We start from the raw sequence: 21,612 nt of genomic DNA, 5'->3' as shown, positions 1-21,612 counted from the left end.
AGATATAGAACACCCCATAGGAAGGCACTTATCAACGTAAAAATAGCCCTGCCAATGACAACCCAAAAAACGCAAACTGTCCGGATGGACTGGCAACAGCCGAAAAGCCGACTCAACGTCCGATTTCGCCATGAGCGCACCGCGCCCATACCGACGGACCCAGAAAACAGCCACATCAAAAGACGTGTAAGACACCGAACATGACTCCGAATCAATAGCATCATTCACCGACCCCCCTTAGGGAAGGACAGGTGGTGAATTAACCTAAACGCATTCGGCTCCTTCTTGGGCACAACCCCCAAGGGAGAAACAACCAAATCCGAAAACGGAGCGCAAGCAAACGGACCCCCCCATGCGTCCCAACCCCACTTCCTTACGCAACTTAGCCGAAACCCCCTCCTCATGCCGCAAGGCCGACCGCAAATTCCGAGCTAAGGGAGGAATCAAAGTCAAAGTACACGGGATGCGAAAACCCTCCGAAAAACCCGCCGTCAGCAACACTGCAGCTGCGCGATCAGGATACCTCTTTAAGAAAAGCCCCATCCTTTCCACTCGCACCGGAGTCGTCCCTCTTACCAGCATGCTCTCCGGAAAGGCCTCGACCCCGCTGGAAACAGCGCGACAAGGGATGGGAGCCCCCGCACCCGGAACATTTGTGCCTAAAACGGCAAGACCCACCAAATCAACACGTCCCCTCTTGGAACTGCCAGAAGAACCCCTGACGCCTGGAGGCCGATTGTCCCGGGAAGAACGAACCGCCGGCCCTGCTCTGAAAAAACAAACCAGGGGCCCTCGCCGGTGTCATGAGTCGCATCCAGAGGCCAACGTCCTTATGATCCCAACGCAACGACTGGCGAACCGCCCTCCGCTGCCTAAACTGCTCAACGTACCGAAGCCACGCAGTACCCCCAGAAACCCCGTGAGCCTCACCAATGGCATCAAGGTAACAGAACAGTGCCGAGCAATGTTCAGGAGCCTCCTCCCTAATCACTAGCCATGATCGCGAACGCCTGCAACCAATTTGCAAAGGTACGCGGGATAAAATGAAAACGCCGCTGCTCCGCTTCCACCTGCCTACTCTCGTCAACCCGGGACCCTTCAAAAGGAAAACGCTCCAAAGGCAAGAGTGAGAATATATCAACGTACTCCCCACTCCAAAGCTACTCCCGTACCTCCGACTGTAAATGCGCACCCAAAGGGCCCTCAAAACACACGTACACTTCGCCCCTGGCCGAGTCCGCCAAGCCGACAGGCCCGGACACCCTCGAATCTGCACCCAACACCGCGGAGGGGGCCGCAGAACCCCGATCACCTGTCGTGGCCGGAACAACCCCTAGCCCAGACCCCGGAGGAGAAGAGACCCCCGGATGCCGCACGTCCCCGCTGTCCTGTACAAGAACCCCGAAACCTTCCCCACCATCCGGCGGGAGCCACGCAGAAGCAGGCCCAGGCGCCCCACTCAAGACGCCGCAACAGGTCCCGCAAACCGGAAATCACATCACCGAGACCCCCACCCATACCCGACGGGGGAACGCCGACAGTGCACGCCGCAGAGGCCGCGCCCACCGTAGCGGCCCTACCACCCCCCAGCAGGTCCCGTAACGCAGAAGAAAAAGAGATAGACCCCAGAACAGGTAACTCACCAGGCTGCCCAGGAGATGCCCCTTCAGCCGCGTGCTCACGATCCACCGTTGTAGAGCGGCCAGCCGTCGCCCCCGCATCGGGTTCCGACAGCTCGCCCTCCGACCTCTCGTCCTCCGCACGCTGTTCAGATGGCCTCCCGGTCCCAGGAGCCACGGGTCCTGCTGGTCTGTGCCGCTCACGACTCCGCCTCCCGGCACCAGACACGCTCACCGCCGTCCCTGGGCTCCGACCTGCAGCACTGCCAGCTGCCCTCCGCCCAGCTCCAGTCTTCCGCTGATGCTGCTGTGGAGCAAGAGCACCAGACCGTCCAGGGGGCCCGCCGGCCGCAGCAGTAGACAGCCCAGCAGCCGCAGAACTCCCTGCTGCACTCCGTCCAGTGCCGATCCCACGCTGCTGCCTCACTGGAGCCGGAGCCCCAGACTTCTCAGGGGGCCCGCCGGCCGCAACAGGAGACAGCCCGGCAGCCGCAGCTGTGCGCCTCCCACGCAGGGCTCCCTCCCTGACCGGCACCTTGTCAGTGGAGGAGCCGCAGATTCTGCTTCTGCCTCCATGCCGTGTGGGCGGGGGGGGGGGAAGGGGCTTCCCCCGCACGAGGCCCCGCCCACTGAGCTCCGCCGATGGCGGGGATTCCTCCCGGCTTCCCCGCTAGCAGAGGCAAGGGAGCGCCCTGCAAGCGGAGCCGAAGGGGCCCGAGCGGGGCTCCCATGGTGGTGCTGAGCTCTGGGAGGGGGGGGGAGCCCGGGCTAAAGCGTCCTGGAGGCCTAGACCTCCGAGCACGTGGGCCCTCCCGCCCCCCTGCTGCAGGAGATGAGCCCGGATCCTGCAAGAGATCCGAGACACGGCTCTGCAGCCAGTCCATCCCCCTGTCCTCCGCTGCCTCCTGCAGCTGAGCCAAAAGGCTGTCCATGGCAGGGATAAAGGTGGCCTGAAGCAAGGTGTATTAAACGGACACCAAGCTCACACTCTTGCCGTCCAGCTAACTGACTCCCCCTCACAGAACCTCCCATCCTAAGGTGCAGCAAAACCCCACCTACACCAACCTCTACCAATCAGCTACCCCCCACTAACAATAACAAAATCCTCCTGGAGCTACCTTAACCCTTTCTGCTCTTCCTTCCCCCACTCTGGGCCTAGTCATGTATGCCCTGCGCTATTTCTTCTTTCTTTCGCTACGGGCATTTCTTTCTGACTTACTAACCCAGGACTAGCATGAAGCATGTAAAGTGAAAATTTCTGATTAGTTTGTTCCAGGTCAGTGATCATGAAAGCATCAAAGTTATAGGGTAACAAATAGCAAATTAAAAGCATATAAAATTGCAACACAAGTCATATTGTAATTGAATGTTATTAAGAATTACCTTTCCTTGTCAATCTGCAGCGCTGTAATTTTCTGTAGTATGTAGAAAAATTCCAACCTGGAGGCATTCTGTATACAGATGATGTGCAGAACACTCCCCAAGAAATTTAATTTCCTGTTTGTGTGATTGGCTCACTGATTTTCCCAGAAGTCTGCACTAAGATACATGTCAGATTTTAGACTTGCCCTGCAACAAAAATTTCATTTTTGGTGAGATTCTTCCAAAGGGAAATCACAAAGTGAACAACAATTTGCACTGGAGATCCGCTGATTTCTGAAAGAGTTATTGATGAATATATAGCATATTACAGTGGGTGGCCAGAACACAACGTTGAAAGACATTAAGGCTTGGCTCCCACTTTTGGTTATATATACTATGTTTTGTCTCTCTCTGTATTGCAATATCTTTTCATGTCTAGCTACGGTTCCTTGTTGTTTGTACTTGGATGGCATTTTCATCTGGCCTCCTGTCCAACTGACTTTCTCTTTTGTGAATGCGTTTTAAGTGTTCTACGATTGTTACAGACTTTGAAAATTAATAAAATGTTTGAACAAGAAAGACATTAAGGCTCCATGCACACGGAGCATTTTAATAATGCAGGTTATGTTAGCTGTGTAAAGTCTTGTTAAAAATTCAAGTTTTTCAGCGTTTTTGCATTAGCATTTTGACGCATTTTACCGCTGTTTTCAGCGTTACAGCATTTCACAGCTAAAAAACGCCTCTAGAAACCCACTAGTTATGGGGTTTTTTCCAGCCAAAAAACGCTGATTAAAACCTATGTGTGCATGGACACATAGGATAACATGCTGGGGAGTTTACTGGCTGTAGAAAAAAACCAATACAGCAGCTGTAGAAATGTCCAGTGTGCATGAGGACTTAAAAATAATTATTTGAAGATGAATATTGCAATAATTACTAAAAATATGTGGTTACTGAATATACAACATACTTTTCCTTTAAAGTGCATCCCTGGTAAAAAACAAAACAAAAAAACAATCATGCAGTACACCTTTGCAGTACATGCATGTTTCCCATGTTTGCATCTTTAAAAAACGTTGCAAGCACAGAAACACAATTTTTCTGATCTGTCAGAAATCCAGTGTGCTCCAAACTTCCTGTTTGAGCTAACAACGCAGCGTCTTTGCTGCACTGATAGCCCAAGCAGTTTTATTAGCCGCACCAAGTCCTCATATGCTAGACTAGAACACCTCTCCCTCTCTTCATCTCCAAAATATACACAGGGAGGTGTTCTAAAGTCCACAGAGGTATACTGGGCAGGGCTTATAGGAATGTTTGGCATTTTAGTGCAGCAGAGGTAGCGTGCACAGGGAGGTAGGAGTGCACTTTTTACTGCATTTTTATAGGGAAATAATATTGGCAAATGTGCATGTATTGCGGAGGTGTAGTGCCTATGTTTTTGATTTTGCCCAAACAAAATAGATAGATACAAATAAATACAACACTGTGGTTCATTGCTACAGAATTCATTTTTTTTTTAATCGAACAGAGATTTTTTAGTTCTAAATTGGACATAAGGGTGAGTTGGGTATACATGTATCAAAATTTGGCCAGTTTAGCAGGAACTGGATGAATTTCAGTCTCTGTGTACTCTTCTCTGTTCAACAGAAGCCAGTCATTAGACCGGCTACTATCAAACGGTCTTGCTGAAAAACCAGCAGTTGATCAGCTGCTGCAGCCAATGTCTGCAGTGCTGGTCAGTGTATTCTTGAGGGGAAGTCCCTGCTGTCATAATACAATAGCGCAGCAGAAGAGATCCCTACATCCACATTGTTTGCATAGATGAGGGGATCTATGAGCTTTTTTTTCCATTCAACCCATTGGTTTAATGGCAAAAAACTCTACATGTTTGCTCAGCTTAACACCAATGCTGACAAAGACATGCACATTGTATATCCTATCCCTTGGTGGGTAAAACAGCTCCATTGTATGTATTTCAGGTGTATTTAGCTGTTTGCCTGGAGTTCACCTTTAGGGGTAAAACATATCAAAGGTCTGAGACCCTGTAGTATGCTAAACTGTAAATTCATCAATAAACATTCCTTTAAATGGCAGACCTTCAGTGAGCACCATGGTATGGTAACGTTTTTTCAGCACCAATTCTCTGGGGTTACCCTTTGCTTTTGCAGAGCCTAAACTTTCAGCATTGAATCGTAAATGAGAAGGATATGGTTGTTTGATCTATGCTTGGGACAAACATACATTTACACTCTGACAAAAAAAGTAGAAAAAACCCCAAAAATTATTCTACAAAAAAATGATGCAGATTCGATGGACCACTTGATCTGTTTTCTGCCGTCACTCTTCTATTTTTCTATGATCATTGACAATGTGGATGAATTCTGTGTGAACTTTAGTCATACTGCGTATTCTGTCAACTTTAGGTTGTAAAATCTTTAATCTGGTTTGAACGTGATATAACAGAACATTCCCAGGTCCTCCATCCTATCACTTCATCTCATTGTGGCCCATTAAATCCCAGGAGGAGGGAGTTCCACCAATGCAAATGTCTGTATAAACCTTCAGTAGACTGCTCTGTTATGATCTGGGTAGATAGTCACATACTCATACAGAATGTTTTGATGAAAGGCCAGGACCTTAAATCTATTCTCAGTAGGTCTGTACTTTATTGGTAAGCCAATGTTTTCATACCTTGATGCATGTCGGATAGAGATCTTTGGTTCATTTCCTTTAATGGGTTAGGAGATAGGATCTGAATCACATAAAGATGACCAAAAAGCTGTAAGCAGTTCAGAAGCCTCGTACTTGCTTTTTAACGAATGCTAAACAGATGATTGAACAGGTTTAAGAAGAGAGAGCCCCACCAGTCTACACAGGTGTGCAAGTGGAAGGGAGACAATCACCTGCGATAAAATAAACCTACCTGCTTGCTCACAGTCTTTTTTATAATGTACATGTAATGTTAACATTCTGGCAAAGATCCTTTGTGCTGGAATGACTGAACCCCTGCTCATGCGCAAGAGTGACGTCATCCTGAACCAGCCAACGAAGACTACTGCAGCCCAGTCCAGAAGAAGTCGGGTGGAAAATGATGGCTCCAGCGAGGGGCATCGGACCATTTAAGGAGAAGTAAGTATGAGCTACTTTAGTTAAACTTTAAAAAATATCCAGACCTGCTACTTGATTGGATTCCAGATCAGGCTTTTTGTGGCACTTCTTGTTCACATGTAACAATAATTTTTTCTGTGCTTGAAAATTACTTAGAACATTATATCATTTTTTAAGCAGAGACATTAGAGAATAAATTGGTGAGTCTTTCAATTTTTTTATGTCACATGGTATTTCCGCAGCGGTTTTTCAAATGCAATTTTTTGGGAAAAAATACACTTTTTTGAATTTTAATTAAAAAAAAACACAATACATAATACATGTAAAATATAAAAGACAATGTTACACCGAGTAAATAAATACCAAACATGTTACACTTCAAAATTGCGCATGCTCGTGTAATGGTGACAAGCTATGTAAATTTTACTATCAATAGGTAACGCTTTAGAAGTCTTTACAAGTTACCACCACCAGATTTACAGAGCAGGTCTGGTGCTAGAATTGCTGCCCATGATGTGACGTTCATGATGGTAGCTCACATGTGTGGGACGATCGCAGTTTGTATGCATGCGTTCCTCTTTGTGTACAAGTTTGGAGGGGGGCGCAGGGGTTACCTTAATTTTTTTTACAATGTTGCTTTAAAAAAAAATGTATTTGATCACTTTTATTGGTCTCACAAAGAATGTATACATCCTTTGTGGCCGCAATAGGCCTGTGACAGGCATTTTTTATGAAGGGATCTGGGATCAAATCCCTACTCTGCTCTTAAAAGCATTCGATTACACCAGGATCGCTGTGATTGAATGTTTTTATATTTTAAATTATGGCACGGATTGTTTCCAAGTAAACTGGAAGTGATGTCAGGTCATCTCTTCTGGTTTATTATGGAATGGAGCTGAACAAAGCTGATCCAGTCTTTGTTTGGCTCCATGGCTAGCCAGTGGCAGCGCCGGCTGGTCGATTGGGACTCCTGGTGGGATGGGAGATCCAGTTAAAGCAGCGGAAGGGGGAACGTCCCTTCCCGCTGCTTGTAATAGTGATTGAGTGGCTAGTTAGCTGCTCCGATTGTGCAGGCATCATCCCGGTATGACCTTTTGAAGGCCGGCGACGTACCAGGTATGTGACTGGTCAGCAAGTGGTTAAATGGGTTTATTTTATTGCTTATGAGAGCTACAAAAGAATAATTAAAAGCAAAGTTTTATTTCCATATATAGTATATGTACATTACATTTAGAAGTATATTTATATTATTATTTTTATTATTATTATTATTATTATTATATAGGATTTATATAGCTCCAACAGGTTACGCAGTGCTTTACTATACAGGGAGACAGTACAGCAACAATACAATTCAATGCAAGAGAGTTAGCAGGGCCTGCTACTGAGAGCTTACAATCTAATAGGGAGTGGCGAGTGGAAGAAAAGGTGATAACTGTGGGGGAAGAATTGATGGGAGAAATAAAAGTTTCAGTTGTTAGCTGAAGGCAGGATAGGATTCCTTGAAGAGATGAGTTTTTAGGGATCGCCTAAAAATGGACAGAGTAGGAGATAGCCATACAGATTGGGGTAGAGCATTCCAGAGGATGGGAGAGGCTCTGGAGAAGTCCTGCAGATGCGCATGGGAGGAGGAGACAAGGGAGATTGAGAGCAGGAGATCATGGGGGGAGCAGAGAGGATGGTTTGGGTGATATATTAAGACAAATTTGGCGATGTGCAGTAGCTGGAAGCAGAGTTGTAAATGGCTTTCTATGTTGTTATAATGTTAAATTTTATTCATTGGACAATCGGAAGTCAGTGGAGGGATTGGCAGAGACGGGTGGTAGACACGGAGCCGTTAGTAAGGTGGATGAATCTGGCAGCAGCATTCATGGCAGAGTGAAGGGTTACAATAGTCAATTTATATGTAAATGATAAGTTCATCAGCCCATGGGGTTGTAGTGGATATACTGCATATGTATATTCTAGAATCTACATAGAATTCCAATTTTGTGTACACTTTACAGAAACCTTATTTGTATTGTTCTTTCATACATTCCTATGCTATACATAATCTTTTCCTTTCAATCTTTTTTTATTAGTTTTGCAAAGTACAAAACTAGAAAAAAGAGTCATTCAGTGAGACCAGAGAATGGTACAATGATAAAAGATACAGTTGTGCGGGTCCAAGGCCCTGGTATACATACAGAAAACATAAAAGCAGCAACAATGGTAAACTGACATGGACAATCAAGGTGGAGGGGACGGGGGTAATAGCAGCACACAGAGCTGAATGTATGTAATGTTTGTGTCATGTGTTAAACATTGTGGTACATTGCAGCAAAGTGATGAGTTTAATACTGCTACAGGGCAGCAGGGGCGCGCAAAATCATATATATATATATATATATATATATATATATATATAGGTGATTTTGTATTTCCAGGTAGGGTGCGTGCACGCGCCCTACCCACGCCGCCATTCGCGGTCATGGCTGTCAATTACCGGGTCCCAGCCGGTGATTCCACGCTGGCGTCCAGTGATTACCAAGGATCTCCCACGGGGGGCAGGGCTGCTTTGTTTACTAACAGTCGTCCTCCCTGTCTGCTCGGACACACTGTTCTGGATGGCTGTGCACAGCACAGCCATCCAGAGCAGTGTGCTTACAGTGAAGCACCAACACACCGCCCCCTAGTAAATCACTCCCAGCACAGAGTAACCCTTTGATCGCCCCTCATGTTAACCCCTTCTTGCCCAGTGCCATTAGTACAGTGTCAGTGCTTTTTTAGCATTGATCACTGTATTGGTGTCACTGGGGATGTCAGTGACACCAAGTCAGTTCCTTCCAGTGTCAGAATGCCCGCCAGAGTCCTGCTATAAGTCGCTGATCGCAGTCATTAATAGTTAAAAAAAAAAAAAAATTCCAGTATCTATACCGCCATTTGTAAACGCTATAACTTTTACGTTTTTTTTACCAAAGACATGTTGCAGAATACATTTTGGTCTAAATTTGATTTTTAAATTTTTTTTACTGGACATGTTTAATAGCAAAAAGTCAAAAATATTGTTTTTTTTCTCAAAATTGTCGGTCTTTTTTTGTTTATAGAGCAAAAAATAAAAACACACAGGCGATCAAATACCACCAAAATAAAGCTCTATTCGTAGGAAAAAAAGGACGTAAATTTCATTTGGGTGCAGCGTTGCATGACCGCCCAATTGCCAGTTAAAGTAATGCAGCGCCGTAACACAAAAAAATGACCTGGTCAGAAGAGGGGTAAATCCTCAGGAGGACAAGTGGTTAAAATTGATGCACAAATAAGGGGCTAACAATGGCAAAGAAAAAAAAGTTCCTGCGTTTGTGGTGTCACTGGAAGGAAAAATGCCCTTGTATTAGCAGTGTTGCTAAGAGGAAAATGGCGCTGCAAACTGGAATCAGTCTGAGGAAGACTGTTTGTGAGGATGAGGAAGGGGAGGTAGGCTCCATGGGGTGCCTACAGGGGCGGAATGACCATTTGGAAACTCGGGCACTGCCCAAGGGCCCGGGGTCAGTAGGGGGCCCCATGAGATGCCCCTGGTACCTTTTTCATAGGCTTCTTTGAGTTTGGGCAAGGACACAGGGGCCCCATGATCCCATATTGCCCGGGGGCCCCATGAGTTGTCAGTCCGCCCCTGGGTGCCTAGGAACTAAAGGGATCTAGGGGGCTCTGAGGAAGGAAGGGGTGCTGAAAGGACTGTAAGGACTCATTCAGATTTGTGACTATCATTGCTGCCCCCTGAAAAACGATCTATAGCAGATCACTTTTCAGAGGTCATTTAACAGGTGGTGAGGAGGCAATATATCACCTCCTTACTACCTGTGTTAACCCACTGACCCACTCTGCTGCAGCCGTGTGCATTGCATACAGTTGCAGTGTCGCCCTATTATGTTTATTTTGGCCTTGACAGGGAAGCAAGCATCTTCTTGTTCAGGTGGCAGGTTGGAGGGTGGTAATAATGAAGCTTAACTGCTTGCTTTTACCACGCTCCTGTCCACCCATATGAATGAACCACAAGACCTTGCTTACATTTCCATTTGGGGGGGAAGGTGGGCAGTAAAAATAGGCAGTTGAGCCATGTTTTTAATGCCTCTCAACCATTCCCTGAGTTGCAAAGGCAGTCGAATGGGGGTATACACATGTGCAGCAAGAATGATCCCTTTTTATGTTTGATGGGCTAAACATGACCCATGCAAGTGAATGGGGCTGAGCTGCAACCACCCCACAACCACATGTAATGCATGCAGGCTTGGCGCAGTGGTGTGGGATGGTAGGAGCTAAAATAGATGGTGAGAAGGCGACATAATGCCTCCTCACTGCCTGTAAAAAGCTCTTTGAAAACAGATCTAATGTGAATCCCTCTACAGAGCTCTACTGCAAGTGTAAACTAGCCCTAAGGCTCCACTCGCCTATGCAGGAGTAATGGAACATGTTTTTGGGCGGCATGTTTAGGACAGACTATTGATTTCTATGTGCTCTCTATGCGTGAAAAATACACAAAAAAATGCGTGACCCTTTCCAGAAATTGTGCCACATCAATACACGTTACATGCGTGTTGGTGCGGGTGAATGAGGGCAAAAGAATGCAATGTGTGTGGGTTGCCATAAAGAAACAATGGGACAACCACATGTCTGCAATAGGTACTGTGTGTTTTTGTGTGTTGCAGGAATTGTGTGCAAGCTCCTGCAACTAATATGTGAACCTAGGGTAAGAGCTGGAGGAGGCTAAGGGGGTCCAAGGAGGAGGGGGGAGTTTATCACCCCCTCCTTCTTGTACTCACAGATCAGTCACATGACATTCCAACTTAACAAAGGGAAAGAGGAAGAAGGACACGTGTTCCTCTTGCCCCCCCTTCTCATTCCTTGTTATGCCCCTGATCATTTTCCCCCATTGACTATTAAAAAATGGAACAAGCATTTGAAAAAAAATTTTTTATATGAAATTCTAACCAGCTGACCTCATAGAAGTGTCCAATAGCCAGGACAGACACAAGGACAAAGTTACATACTTCGGGATCCAGCACTGTGTGTATGTGTCCTAATGGTGCCCATTAGTGAAATACCAAACAGTCATGTTTTGTTTGGGTATTCAAATAGTCTTTGATGTGTCATGTCTATGAACTTTTATAGTAACTCACAGGAGAACAGTTCATTCCACTGAGGGTAATCACGTATCATTAGACAATCTGTAGTCGGTGAGAATACCAAGCATGTTTTTACTTGGTTGGAAGGCACCCCACCCCGCCACAGATATGCAGCTTCATTATTGTATAAACATACATGATGATGTTTACCCAACATAAGTGCACAACTTGTTGTATTCTTTCCTTTCAGGCTTCTTGTGCTTTTCTTGGAAGTAATATGAGGCTCTGTGAATTATTAAAATAAATTAACAAGAGTGGGATTGGACAGACAGATATATAAAAACACCTTCTAGTTAGGGTGCTGAGATATATGTAACTCCAGCTTCCCACATTTCTGGATCTTATGATTGCGACAGTGCTTTTTAGATGACATTTGATTATGTCATTATAATCTAAACTTCAGTTGCTCAGGTTTGTGACAGGTTTACTTTAAACTACAATATACTCTTCAGCTTGGATGCTGTGGGTATCTCTTCAAGGTGATGAGAACTCAACACATGGAAACCATATGATGACTTTAGGGCTTCTCAGAGGAGAGTCCTTCCTGCCCTCCAACACTGTTAGGCCCCTTTCACATGGGGCGGACTTGTCAGCAGACTGCTTGCTCAACGGGGGATCTGCCTGCTGATGCCTGCTAAGCAAGCGGATGACAGGTCTGTGTCCGCTCCACCTATGCAGAGCAGACACGGACACAGCCTGCTGTCCTCTATGGGTTGTCGGATTTACATTTGGGTTGTCCATTTCCATCCAACTGTCATCCTATCCATCAGATAGCTGGGATCCCCATGCTTTTATTTTTAGCGGACAGGATTGGATCGGATGTAGGTGAGTGTAAATGGACACATGTCCGTTTACACCCACCACTCCATATAGAGCAAAGAAGCATCCAATCAGGTCCACTTGAAAAATGAACAGGCAGACCCGATCAGTCCGCTCATATAAAAGGGGCCTTATTGAGTTATAATAATAATACTAATAATAATAAACTTTATTTTCTATAGTGCCTTTAAAGGTAGCTTCTGAAAGCGCTTTACAAAGAAACCACAAGAAATACACAGTATAAAGCAAAGGGGAAAAAAGGGACAATTAAATGAAAGCTCGTCTAAAGAAAAAAGTTTTTAGATTTGATTTGAATGAGTTTAGAGAAGATGACTCTCTGATGTTCTTTGGAAGGGAATTCCATAGTTTTGGGGCATAGCAGGAGAAGGCTCTGTCTCTCATTGAGTGTAGGTGAGTAGGGGGGAGACACACAGAAGACTGGAATTTGAGGAGCAGAGGTTATGAGGAGGGGAGTAAGTAGACAAAAGTTCAGACAGAAAATGGGGTGCGGTGCCAAGGCATGAAAAGCCTTATAGGTGAGCAAGAGGATCTTAAAGTCTATGCGAAACCTGACGGGTAGCCAGTGCAAGGACTCCAGGATAGGGGTGATATGGTCACTTGTACCCGACCTAGTGAGGTTTCTGGCTGCAGAATTTTGTACATATTGTAGTCAATTAATAGTGGATTTAGGTACACCAGCTAGTAGAACATTGCAGTAGTCAAGTCAGGAGAACACAAATGTATGTATCAGCTTTTCAGCTACAGTGTATGATAGCATAGGACGCAGCCGAGCAATGTTTCTCAAGTAGAAAAAAGATGTTCTGATAACATTTTGTACATGTGGATCAAAGGTTAAGCTAGCATCAAATATCACCCCTAGATTTTTCAATTTAGATTGAAGCTCAAGTACAGTGCCATCGATAGATAGGCTACTGGGACTGGCCTTACACAATTGATGGGGGGTGCCAATAAGCATGACTTTCGTCTTTTCACAGTTTAATTGAAGGAAATTATGGGTCATCCAATTTTTTTTAATCAAAATACAGTTAGATAGGAGAGAAGCAGCTAAAGTAAAATCTGGTTTAGTGTGGATGTATATCTAAGTATCGTCAGCATAGAAGTGATAATTGAGGCCATGTGATCTTCGCAGTTGGCCGAGTGGAAACATATAAATGCTAAAAAGTAAGGGGCCCAAGACTGAGCCCTGAGAAACACCGTACGTGACTAGACTGACTTCAGACTGAAATCCGCCAAGAGAAAAAAAGTGATCACTAAGATTTGACTTAATCCATTTCAGAGCCAATTCTGAGACTTCAAATATGGATTTACGATGAGAGCGTAAAAGATTGTGGTCTACAGTATCAAAGGCAAAACTAAGATCCAGTAGAATAAGAATAGTTAGTGAGCCAGAATCAGAAGCTAACAGAAGGTCGTTAGTGACTTTGACCAAGCCGGTTTCTGTGCTGTGCGGTTGCTGAAAACCAAATTGGATGGGTTCAAATAGATTATTTAAAGCCAGGTGATCATGTAACTGAGATATCACAACTCGCTTGAGTTTCATCTGATTGCATCTTGATGCATATCCCATGAGACTAAATTGAAGCCGAAGTTAAGGTATGGCATTTTTACATAGTTCAGCTTGGACTAACATACTGTATAGTAAGTATATTGATGGGGAAGCAGGAAGTCACTGTAGTGGGCACCATTACTACAGAGGTCTTCACTTGCTTCTGAGCCCCATACCAAGTGGCTGCCCTGCTGCATTGTAAACACAGGAGACTGTTCATTTGGCACGGGCATCATTTAGGGAAAACGGCATTTTCTCAATGAGTGCAAAGGGTTCTCTCGCACATAGTAGAGGGGCAGGGCGGCGAGGTTACGATCTATTCCTCATCCAACCAGAGGCACTTTTCATCCATTAAGAAAATTCACCAAATGGTGCCTGTGCTGAGGAAGTGAACTCTAGTGTTCAGCAAGCAGCAGGGCAGTTGATCGGCACAGGACCAGGAAGCTAGTTGAGATCATTGTGGTAGTGATGCCTCCTACAGTGAATTCCAGCTTCCAGGGAGATTCCAAAGGTATGGCACATACATACATACAATGGTCCAAGCTGGGCTAATGTAACAATGCAGAAATTGTGATACCTAGAATTTACCTTTAATTTAACCTCATGGAGAATGCATCAGAGAAACTGAAACTGTAACAGTGTGGGAAGGCAGTAAGGTCTCTCCTATCAGGAGCTCTAAAGATATCAGATGCTTTAGAGTACTTTAGCTTGAGTTTTCATCACTTTGAACAGCTACACACAGTATCCAAGTTGACCAAAGGACCCTCTTGATGCTACCTTTCAGACTGCCTAACTTTGATTCTGTTAAAAAAAAGCAGAACGTATACAGTCCAGATTCAATTTTATTCAGATTCATATGCCATAAAAATCCAATGTGTTTCAGAGGTTCAAATGTCCTCCATCAAGCATTGGAAACATTGAACAAAGTTTGTATTGGGCTGGTAAAATTGAAGGAATCCTGGGGGTTAATTAGAATGATCGCTCCAGATACTGATTTCCCCCTTGCACATCCAGTCCCTACTTGAGCAAACCCTTGGTCACCATTCCTGGAAGAGATGCCTAATTAGAATCATCCCTGTTATAATGCATAAGAACCGACTAAGAACAACTACTGCTTTAGGAGACCCAGCACCGCACACCTTTCTTCTTCTTCTTCCTTGTAAGATGTAAGATTTTTTTTTGTTAATTAGGCAATGCAAAGACACCATGGGGGGTCCTTTATTTATCATTGATTTAAAAAAAACTATAGGAAGGTCAACATGCTTTGCAGACCTTCCTTCTGAGACTGACTGTTGCACTTATATTGCCACATATGGAAGCTCTTATGGTGAAATTTCACAATCAGCAATCTCTTTGGTGTGTGCAACATCCTTACAGCCAGTAGATGGTGCTTTCAGATTTGTAATAAATGGAAAATGCATCAAGCAGAACATTTACTACAAGTAATCCCTCATGCACACTGGATGTTTTTAGAGCAGCTGTTTTTGGCTTTTGACGTTTTTTTCTACAGCCAGTAAATTCCCTAGCATGTTATCCTATGTGTCCATGCACACATAGACTGTAATCAGCGTTTTTCGGCTGGAAAACCCCCCCAGAACTACCGGGTTTCTAGAGGAGTTTTTTAGCTGTAAAAGCGCTCTAACGCTGAAAAACATGGCAAAACTCAGTAAAGTGCGGTAAAAGCGGAAAACTGGAGTGTTTGGACTTTTTTTGAGCACAAAACAAAATTTTTTTGTGGTCACAAAAAACACTAAATATGCAAAATAATGCAAACATGAAAAAACGTGGAAAAACGCCGCTAAACACTAATGCAATTACGCTGAAAAAAATCAAGTTTTTAACGTGACTTTACACAGCTAACTATACCAACGTTATCAAAACGCCCCATGTGCATGAAGCCTTAGTCTGTTTACTGTTATCATAGGAAGTAAAAGTGAAAGACAATCACACATCTTGGCTCGTCATCAGAACAAGAATAGAGGGGAAGTCTTCCAATGGGGACAACCAGGGATTTCCTCACTTTGGAGAAATTTTCTCCCACTCCCCGTTTTGGCTATGGGATAAGAAGTGAAAGTAAATGTCCTCAATGGCAAAAGAAAAAAAAAAACAGATAGGAGGCAGAACCCTCCCTTACTCTAGCAAAAAGAAATAAATAAATTGCTTTTAGTTTTGACTCTGCAGTGAAATCAGTTTTATAATCTTTGGGAGTAGGTCCACTTCCCTAAATATTTTTTCTTTTAGATGGGATCTTTTATGATGATCTTTTTTTATGTATTTTGTACATTTGTAATTGGAAATATTTTTGCTTGTTACAATTTTTCTTTGACTATAATTTTTGATATTTTTTGTGAACTTACATTGCTGTGTCTACGTAAGCCATTATATTACTGGTCCCACATAAAAATACTTTACAGTAAATCTGTACTTCAGTTTAATCTTTGAAAAGAAACCTGTCATAAAGGCTACATGGAGATGACCATCTCTTACTTCTCACTCTGGAAATGCTAGTTACCTGGCTTACATGCCTTGTCAAGTGTCCTTCAGTTGCCTGTTGGGATGCCTATTTGATTGACCTGATAATCGCCCAATGGCTAACTGAAGGAGTACATGCGGCAGGCTGACAATAATGCTTTGTTCTCCCAGATTTTTTTTTCAATTTTTTTTTTGTGTCAAATGAGCAGGGCAGAAAATTCCCAACCAAACAATGTCTGCATCCAATCAGATGTAGCAAAATATTTAGGTAATTTGACAGCCGCGGGTCCAACTGTCAGAATGGCCAGCACTGCAGATTTGTGGGGCTGGAAGAGAAAATTACTAAAGCTGTTTAGTGATTTTTTAAAGTAAGTAAAGTATGTAAAGTTTTTAGCAGAATACAAAATACAGTGTATAAAAACAAAAAACAGAGCCAAACACCATCCTCTGTAGAAGAAACCCCCCTTCCGAATGGAAGAGAAAGAAAACACAAAGAAAAATAACTGTAGCTATGATTTTTTTTTTTCAAACAGCCCCAGGGACACTACTTACCAGCAATGAATTGAGTCCCGTGTGCTAGTGGCTGCAGGTTACAGCAGAAATCCTCAGTCCTCTACCCTGGGATACCCCCACAGCAGTGTTCTTTCGCTGATGTGGTGGCTGATATTGACAAAAATGCCAACTATGCTTGCCTATTCTGCCCCCCCCCGCTTAATTTTTAGCACCCGCACCATGTGTTCTCACAATGCAAAGGATTTTATGACTGGAGGAGGCAGACCTTTCAATCATCCACCAGTTCTCCAATTATGGAACCATTTGCATCATGGGAACCTATAGAACAGTTGCTATGAATGGAGCACAGGGACAGAAAGGGTAGTCTTCAATCCTTCGATCACTGCTGCCAGGGTATCAGGGGCAGGGGATTTCAACTGTAAACCACAGCCACCGGCACATGGAGTACACTTCATTACTGGTAAGTAGTGTTCCTGGTGCAGTTAAAAAAAAGTTCAGTAAACTTCAGATATAATGTGTTTGGCCAGCTTTAGTATTGTTCGCTTTCCAACAGAAAGCTGCTGGCAGTGACTTTGCAACCAATTGCTTAATATATCTGTATACCAAAAATGATGCCTACATTTATTTGGGGTTTACATACACTTTAATGCAGCAAAATATACCTTACAGTGGATTTTCAAACACCATTATTTTTTCCCTAAAATTAAATCCAGCGTTGGGCATGTGATGGTCAAACTTAGTTATTTGCAAGCTGCAACATTTCAGAAAATAAAAAAAATATATAAAAAAAAAACCCAATACACATCCAATCTGGCCAGCCCCTCACTGTCTTATAAAGCCACATTTTACATTGCAAAGAGAACATTTTCAACAGATTTATCTCAAACATTCCAAATAAAATACTAATTTGCATATTCATTTTTCATGATTTGTATGATAATCTGCTGAACAATACATGCATTATGCTGGGTCTGGTGAATATTATGATTGACTTTAGTGTGAGTGAGACTATAATTATAGGGAGTTAATGAAATCTAACCTAGAGTTTAGTATTTAAATACTACAGTGAAAAAAACATATTATGAAAATAGTGTTACATTTTAAGACAAAATTATATATCTAATCAATTGTATAAATATTTGTATTTGTTTTGGATAGAACCCGGAAGTGTTAGACTCTCTGTCTGGTTTTAATTGTTCTCTGTGTCCTCGATGGGGAGATTTTCCTTTCTATTTGTCCTGGTGACCATTGTCTTTGGTGCAGTAAGTGATGGAAAATCCAAAATGTTAAGAGTTGTCACTCTGTCATCTCACAATGGGGCCCGTAGTTTAGGTGACAGCTCTCTAAGAGAGAAATTCCACCAGCTTTGGAGAGACTTCCTCTCGATTTCTGTTATGTCTCTGGGGCTGGAAGTAAATGGAGATCCTCCAGACTTTTAATTTTGGGTGAAGTTTTTTTTTAATGCAGGTTTCTCAACCAAGGCTCCATGGAACCCTAGGGTTCTTCCAGAGGTTGCTAGGGGTTCCTTGTTCAATGATCAATTTTTGCCTCTCAGATAAGTTCCCACTGACACCAATGATCTTTTTTATCTATCTCTATGGGAGGATTCTTCTCAATGTCCACAAGTGTAAGAAGCATTGTTCCCGCTGACCATCACACTAATGTATCATGAGTTGTAGATATAGTAACTTTTAGCAGGGGTTCCCTGAGACCAGAAAGTTATTTCAAGGGTTCCTCCATATTTAAAAGTTTGAGAAAGGCCGCTTTAATGAGATTAGGGTAGTCCCTATTTGTGTCCTAATTTAATTATTGCAAGATATTGATATGTTCATCGAAATGCTATGTGGAAATCGGTCTAGACTGGAGCCTTTTGTGAAAATGAATACAACCAGGAAAGGAAAATGGGACCCCCTGCTACCAAAAGAACTGTATGTAGTTTTATGTAATTACCATGGTTGAGTTTTGCATAACGTTTCCCTGGGTTCGTCCTGTTGACACACCGATCTCTATACTGTTTGCTGAGGCATACATCATGCTGTGGTCATAAATCTTAGTTCTACACCCAGCATCCTGACTATTTGAAATGGGCTACCAAGGTGCGTCGTTGTAGGTGAAAAGATTCAGTAAAGCACTATAAACACCTGCCAAAGTTGTTATCATTGCTATAATTCTATAATAGGCCTGGGTGACTTTTATAGACAGAGTCACTAGTGTGCTCATAAAAGTTCATGAATGACGCAGGAGGAAAGAGAAGGAAAGGGGACGCTAGCATCAGAGGATGTGTTCTCAGTTGAATTTCAAGGGGATTTTTTTTCAAGTAGTATGTGCTTGTGTGATATTTGCTGAGTTGTATCTGATCGTAATCAATACTATATGCCAGTTCTCTGGGCGCTACGTCTGATATGCTTGAGAGCTTTATTCCATAACATTTTCTCAAGAAATCATCAGGTCTTTTCTTAACTCAGCAGACATCTTCTATTCCGGGTTCAGGATCTGAGGCCATCTTGATTGGCCAGGCCAGGATCATGTAACTTTTATGTGCCCAGTAGATGCCAGGATTGTACACTGAGCTGCACATGAACAGATCAGTGGACAATGTAAACAATGTGCGAGGAGGAAAGTAAGATATCCTTTATTGCAGACATACAAAGTAGCAAAGTATGTCTCTTTTGCAATTAAAAATCCTTCCTAGTCATAAATTATGTGTTTTTAAAGAGAAACTTCAGCCTGTACCCTGCTTCCAGTTTTTCCCCCTCTTACCTGTAAAGGAAGGTTGTCCTTAAAAGAGAAGTAGGGCTTTTTTCCCCCATTGTACTTACCTAATGGGATGCAGCACAAGACCAATTCTGCATCTGTCCCCCATGGGCTCTAAGGGTGAGAACTCTAGATCACTTAGTTCTCACAGTCGCTCTGAGTAGAGAGCAGGACTGACAGTCACCGCTCTATGCTCTGCCCCTCCTAGAACGCTGGGCTGTGGAGTGGAAGGGAGTGGCTGCCTTAGGCTCTCAGCGCTTCGCTGAGAGGCTGAGCCAGGTGCTGCTCCAGACTCTGGGGTGGATCCCGACTTTGAAGTCGGGATCTTTCCCCAGCCTGGACTGGAGTGATGTCAGCCTACCGAAGATTTCAGTCCGCTGTCAGCTGAAAGTGGGTTACAGGAATGCAGAACAAACTGACTCCTATGACCCACAGGAGAAGTACAGCAAAAAGAGCTTTGGCTGTACTTCTCCATTAATTCAGATACCCAACTGCCCAGTGGATCCAGCATTGTCCTGCTGTGATCCACTGTGCTGCTGTCACAACCTGTGTCCAGCGCCGCCATCTTTGCTGCTGATCTCATCAATTGCCAAGTGACTCTTCCTGGTTCAGGCAGCCTGGCTCTCTAATGATGCATGCTAGGCCTGTCTCCTCCAGCTCCTGTGAGTGAAAGTGAAGCATCCTAGGATATGTGATGTAGATATCCCTGCAGGCTTCACAGCGCTGAAGACATCATTCTTGCCTAGGCAAGAATGGCAGCGGGGGTGCAGGCAAGCACAATAACAGAATAAAATGTGCTTAGTGCATTCAGGGGTGATGTTCCGCTTTAAAGTTCTTCCTTAACTGTTTCAGAAAAGGCCCTCCTGGATCTAGTAACCTTTTACTAATTAAAGGATATGTTCACTTTTTTGACAAAAAATAATAAGTGCACATTTTGTTGCAGGTAAAAAAAATGTGCCTGTCAGTATACGGGATGTACGGGCAAGCAGATATACTGACATGAAGAATCAATTGAGAACTACAAGACGACAGCCACAAAGGCTGTCAGGACTTGTAGTTCATTCATTCACAGAATTCTGTGTGCAGAGCCCCGCACAGCTGAACTGACAGCTTATCCTTTAATAATGCAGATCCTAGATCAGACATTTAATCATAATCATACAGACCCGTAGTGCTCTGGCTTTGTTTATAAAGCTTTCCTTAAGCTGACTGGGTGCAAATAGTTATATTTCCAACTTTAAGGAGTGCCTGGTCTTCATTGGGGATGTGTGGGTTTGGCTGTGCGACATCCTGTAATAGGCACTATACAATACAATACAAAATAATACAAAACAATACACTATACGTATCTAATAATCCATTTTATGAGTGTTTGAGCTGCTCAGTTTAGACACAGTAAATTCAGATGTTTATGTTTTACATGCTTCATACATGCTAAGGGTGTCCATTGAGGGTTGGGATTCATCAGATAATCCTGTCGTCGGTTCCATGGCCAATGCTACTGGTAACTCTCCAGGTTTGGCTTACATGTTCTTCCTAGCAGAAGACACCCGGGGGTCTTTTCTAAATGTTTTCCCTTACATTTAAGCCAGGATTTATAAAGGTTTCCAAGTCAATCCAATTAGAGAAAGATATGAATCTTAGGTGAACATTGTGAGAATCTTGTGCAAACAAATTAAAAAAAACATCCCACTGGGATCTGATGTGTTCACTTTAACTAGATTCACTCTTTTCACACATCGTTGTAGTCACAATGTTCATAGAGCTCTATGTGATGCTTTCTCCCCAGATTTTCATCACTGTGAACTGTCTCAGTACTGATTTTTCCTCTCAGAAAGGGGTGAAAGGTCTTCCTCTCATGATTCAGATTGACACATACAGCTATAACAACCGCAGCAACAAGCCAATCCACCGGGCCTACTGCCAGATCAAGGTCTTCTGTGATAAGGTAACAATGGACATACTGTGGTAAAGCATAATGCATTATTCTTCCATTCAATCAATAGTTAATAGTATCATTGACAGACTGCTGAGAATCGCCTTTAATATACAATTAGATCGTTTAGTAAAACGCGCTCTAGTGAAATGTTTATGTTGACAGCACAATACCCTTTATACGTCCCTTTCCAAAATCATAGAATTGTCATCAGAACAACCTCTCCACTTGTCCAATGAAAGAACACATTGCATTAATTCAGAAAATGAAAAGCATTATCTGAATGGCACTGGTACCGAGTGG

General features: G+C 43.5%; 1 protein-coding gene across 1 annotated transcript in view; it reads left to right on the top strand.

The window, feature by feature from the left end:
• GRHL2 (grainyhead like transcription factor 2) overlaps positions 1-21,612 on the top strand; it is a 134,705-nt gene that overhangs the window by 78,487 nt on the left and 34,606 nt on the right. Inside the window, exon 9 of the mRNA XM_089684638.1 lies at positions 21,163-21,321. Within this exon, the coding sequence (XP_089540764.1) occupies positions 21,163-21,321 (159 nt within the window). The remainder of the gene's footprint in view (positions 1-21,162; positions 21,322-21,612) is intronic.

The sequence above is a fragment of the Staurois parvus genome, unplaced genomic scaffold (genome assembly GCF_062004578.1).
Source record: "Staurois parvus isolate SC_StPar_1 unplaced genomic scaffold, SC_StPar_1.0 ptg000351l, whole genome shotgun sequence".
Lineage (NCBI taxonomy): Eukaryota > Metazoa > Chordata > Amphibia > Anura > Ranidae > Staurois > Staurois parvus.
The sequence above is the reverse complement of the archived record's forward strand: the minus strand, read 5'-3'. Positions and strand labels throughout refer to the sequence as shown.